General features: G+C 50.9%; 1 protein-coding gene across 1 annotated transcript in view; it reads right to left on the bottom strand.

Annotated features, from left to right (window-relative positions):
• Positions 1-3,886, bottom strand: part of Pmar_PMAR003550 (hypothetical protein) — a gene marked incomplete at its 3' end in the record, with an annotated part of 6,153 nt that extends 2,267 nt beyond the window's left edge. The window contains exon 1 of the mRNA XM_002784245.1: positions 6-3,886. Coding sequence (XP_002784291.1) covers positions 6-3,375 — 3,370 coding nt within the window. The 5' untranslated portion in view covers positions 3,376-3,886. The remainder of the gene's footprint in view (positions 1-5) is intronic.
• Between the last annotated feature and the right edge of the window lie 282 nt (positions 3,887-4,168).

Below are 4,168 nucleotides of genomic sequence, written 5' to 3'. Positions count from 1 at the left end.
GGTACCTTGGCCACTCGACCATCTCTCACGCTTCGCATCAGGGCAATTGAAACCGCACAGGTCCCAACCCAGCAAAAGCAACTGTTCGACGACATCAAGCACAGGAGCCTCACCGGCTACTACGAAGTCGTCCATGACAACAACAATGGTAGGGTAGACATCGTGACATTGAGCACCTCGCAATACGTCGTAAGCGCAGCGAACGACTTTGCGAATGATACGTTGAGTACAGTTCAACGCATGCGGACCTACCGCCAGCCCAAAGGCTAGCTTAGAACACTCAAACAACTCCTTACCGACCGATAGGTAGACTGGAGTACGTTCACCAGTAACCACGTCGATGACCTCGATACCGATAGAATAGAAAGCTTTCTCGAGGTCGTATTGTCGTATCTGCACTCCTCTTCGGAGCACCCCTCTCAAAACTTGCCCTGCCTTCAACACCGTTGGTTGAACTGCAGACACTGCCGGTGAGTAAAAATTGGCCCCTCTCATATCCGCTACGGGTCGGATACGAGTAGACTTCGTCAACTTCTGCTTCACTGGAAAGATCGTCCCGGTTAAATGGGAACGACGTATCCTACGAAGTTCAGACTCGTCTTCCTCGACCTTCTCCCACCAGCCCCTCTCAGTATACACAGAGCAATGCTGATTGAACTCAGATCGCTCGTCCTCGTCGAGCTTCTGTATCATAGAGTTACTACACCAACCTCTTGGAACTTTAGACGAACCATCAGACGAAGAAGGTTTCGTCGTCCACTTGACCACAAAGGCAAATTCTGGCTTGCCAGATGCCTCCCGCTCTCTCTTCAGAGACAGTTCGTACCCATCAGAGATCGTTATACCGCCCAGCTCGCTCACTCTGGTGAATAAAGTTCGGAGGAGTTCCTTCTCTCGACCCCTATAATCCTTCCCGTTCTTGTGTAGCTCAGCTGATGCTCGAGCCAACACCTCATCAACTCGACGATCCAGCACATCTCCTGCTTCAGATGCTGCCGACGATTTCGACGCCGGTCGTTGCAGACCACTTTCCACAGCCTGTAGGTCACGATCGTCGGCAACGAACATCTCCGCATTGGTAGAGTAACAGTCGATGATAGCAGTTGAGAGATCGATATCAGCAGTCATGGCATCAGTAGATCTACTCTCAAACATCTTCTGAAGAGCTATTCGCTCCTCCTTAGTGTCTTGGGGAAAGTCAAGAGTAGCTCCTAGAAGTCGTAGACCACGCCGCCCTATCAGTGGTTGTGCCAGCTTCTCCACGATGAGGAAAGGAAGGTAGGCAGGCTTACCATCAATCCATACGTTGGCGAGGATCTCGCCACAGGCCGGTTCCACCCTAGCATCCGCATAACGGATGGACACTGACGACTGGCCTCTGACCTTTACTGCGGCTCCTCTCTCAATCATACTCTCCGAAGTTTCACGATCGATCAGCGAAGCTGCTGACCCGCTGTCGAGAAGCATTGTCATCTCCTCACCACCCCATTCAAATGAAAGAGTGGGGAGATCATCGTTCTTCCCAACAGCAACCGAACTCCACCCGGCCGTCGCTTCACAGCATTCCACTGCATAAGAGCTCGTTGTCACACGTACGCTTGCGGTCGGCCTCTCGTTCTCCTCGGAGGCCACCTGTGCCTCTTTTGAAGGCTCCATCGGTAATTTCCGATCACTGACATCAGTACTGGCCTGCTGAACATCGACCGCCGCCTGCGTGGTTTTCAGCAATGGACACTGGGCTTTTCGATGCCCCGACTTCTTGCAGTGGAAGCACTTTCCCGAGAGATTACGATTCGGACACTGTGAGGCTCGATGACCAAACTCTTGGCAAAAGAAACACTTCCCGCGAAACTCAGCTCGTCCCTTCCCGGCATTCGATCGCCCCCTAGTCGTATCATTCCCTCCTTCAGGTTTCGAGACACCACCATTCTCAGATGCTTCCATCCCAAATGCCTCAGCTACTCGATTGCCCGCTGCATCATCTCCTGCCATTTGCTCAACATGCTCAGACCATTCCTCCCACGTATTCACTGTGGTCAAGCAACTAATCTTCTTGATCAACTGATCGGCCAGCCCCACCCTGCACATCGTAATCCAGTGAGAATCCCTCTGGACGATTCCAGCGCACTGACATCTATATCTATAATCGTTCACTCGATGAAGGAAATCACTGACACTTTCTCCCTTCTTCTGCCTCATCGACAGACCCTCGGACTGGAGGATCTCACTCTCACGATTCTTTCCAGCTCTTCTTTCTAAGGCTCGCCAAATATCGGCAACGGCCTCGGAATAACTCTCTCGGCGCAAGGGGTCCTTTAACAACTTCTGATTCGCAGTGACGACGTCGATCCACAGCCGAGCCTCAATGTGGTGAGCGAGGTAATAATACTCGTGAACTTTGCTCCACCCCCGACTTGATGACACTACTGACACATGGGTCTTGAACAGAGACAGTGGAGTCGTTCCCGTGATCTTATACGGTCCACCCGGAGGAGCACGACCTGCCTCAGCGGCCTTACGGATTTTCTCCCTCTCTCCTTCTCTGAGCAGCTCTCGGCCTTGCCAGAGATCGGTAACTTTCTCATCTGACATCCCAGGCGAACCCAAGGATACACCTCCCTTCGAGATGTCAATGGGATTGTCATCTGGAAAGTATTTTCCCCTTGTGACAGCCTCACCCATCCTCTCATCACTTTCCTTGGCTTCAGACTTATCCGCTATCACCGTCGATCCTCTTCTGGGTTCATCAGTGTGGGCTTGTCGGTCTGTCGTCAATCGGCTCTCGCCACCTCGTACTTGCTCACGTAGTGCCTCGGCCTCTCCCGTCCCCATTCTGATAATATCGCATCGTCGCTGAGCAATTCTTTCCAGGAACGGTTCTGGAAGGTTAAGAGCAAAAGGCGAATAAGAACTGGCCCACAGTTGACCCCGTACTGCCTTCTTAGCCGGACGGATGGCCCTGGCTTCCCCTGTACCTCGAGATTGTGCCCTCAACTCCAAGACCAAATAACTCTTCAAATTCTCATATTGCTCATATATCGCACTTTCAACATCATCGAACTCAGTCTCCGGTCCCACAAGCTCCAACACTTCCTCCTTAACCTCCTCCAATGCTGCTCCAACGAATCGTTCAAGCGCTTCTGAACCCTCCGCCAAAGGGCATTCCTCATAGCTCAACAACAGTGCCGTTACTTCATCGAGAGCACTACTCCGCACTTTCACCGTGTTCGCAATCTCCTTCACCTTCCGTCCCACCGAGACCGCCAATAAATGTAGCGACACGGTTTCCTCCCCTGCAGACTCTTCATTGGAAGCTATCGACGACGGACTCGCGTGCAACCCAACATCGCTTTCTCTACTAGGACTCGTATCCATATCGGAGTAATAGTGACGGAATAGACCGAAGATTAAGATCCAAATAAGAACCCCTGAAGTACGTAAGATACTCGAAATGTAACGAGCTGCAAAATTACGGACTTCTCGATTGACGTCACAGATCAGAACCGAATATCGGACGCGTCACAGACATATCTTGTAATCTCATAAGTTCTTGACTATTTCTCAATAAGTCTGATAATGAGTATACGAAAGAGAAAAGTAGACAGGATCAATCACGAATCCTCGTCTGAATAAGCGACAACTATAGCAGAGTTGTCAAGCCTCGAGAGATCATCATCATCACAATCGTCTATGTACTCGAAGTCGTGATCGGGTCGTCGATTGATACTATAGGTAGTCGATGCTAGTGACTCTGGTAACACAATCCCAAGGGTAGATACGGGTATAAGACAATACTTAGCTGCGGTCGACAAGGTTGGCAGGGGAGCCAACAGTATTCCTCAAAAGAATCTCTCTAAAGACTCTGAATGCACTCGATCGTTTGACGCATGCACACGTTAGCTACGGATAAGGCTCTCGCGCTCGCCTTATACTGTCTATTCCGCACAGGCAGGGCCGCACAGGCGGACGGCAACAAAACGGTAGCTGACAATGGCCGAACGGAGTCGATTCACATATAGCGAGCAATCGATACAATGCAGCTAGCAGACTGGCCAACAGGAGTGGGCAGATCCTCCTACCACTCGTGGAAGGCTTCACGACGTAAAGTTTTCGTGACTTCACGTAAACTTCACGGTGAAGTTCACGTGTTGATTCAACAATGTTGAGC

The sequence above is a fragment of the Perkinsus marinus genome (genome assembly GCF_000006405.1).
Source record: "Perkinsus marinus ATCC 50983 genomic scaffold scf_1104296935302, whole genome shotgun sequence".
Lineage (NCBI taxonomy): Eukaryota > Perkinsozoa > Perkinsida > Perkinsidae > Perkinsus > Perkinsus marinus.
The sequence above is the reverse complement of the archived record's forward strand: the minus strand, read 5'-3'. Positions and strand labels throughout refer to the sequence as shown.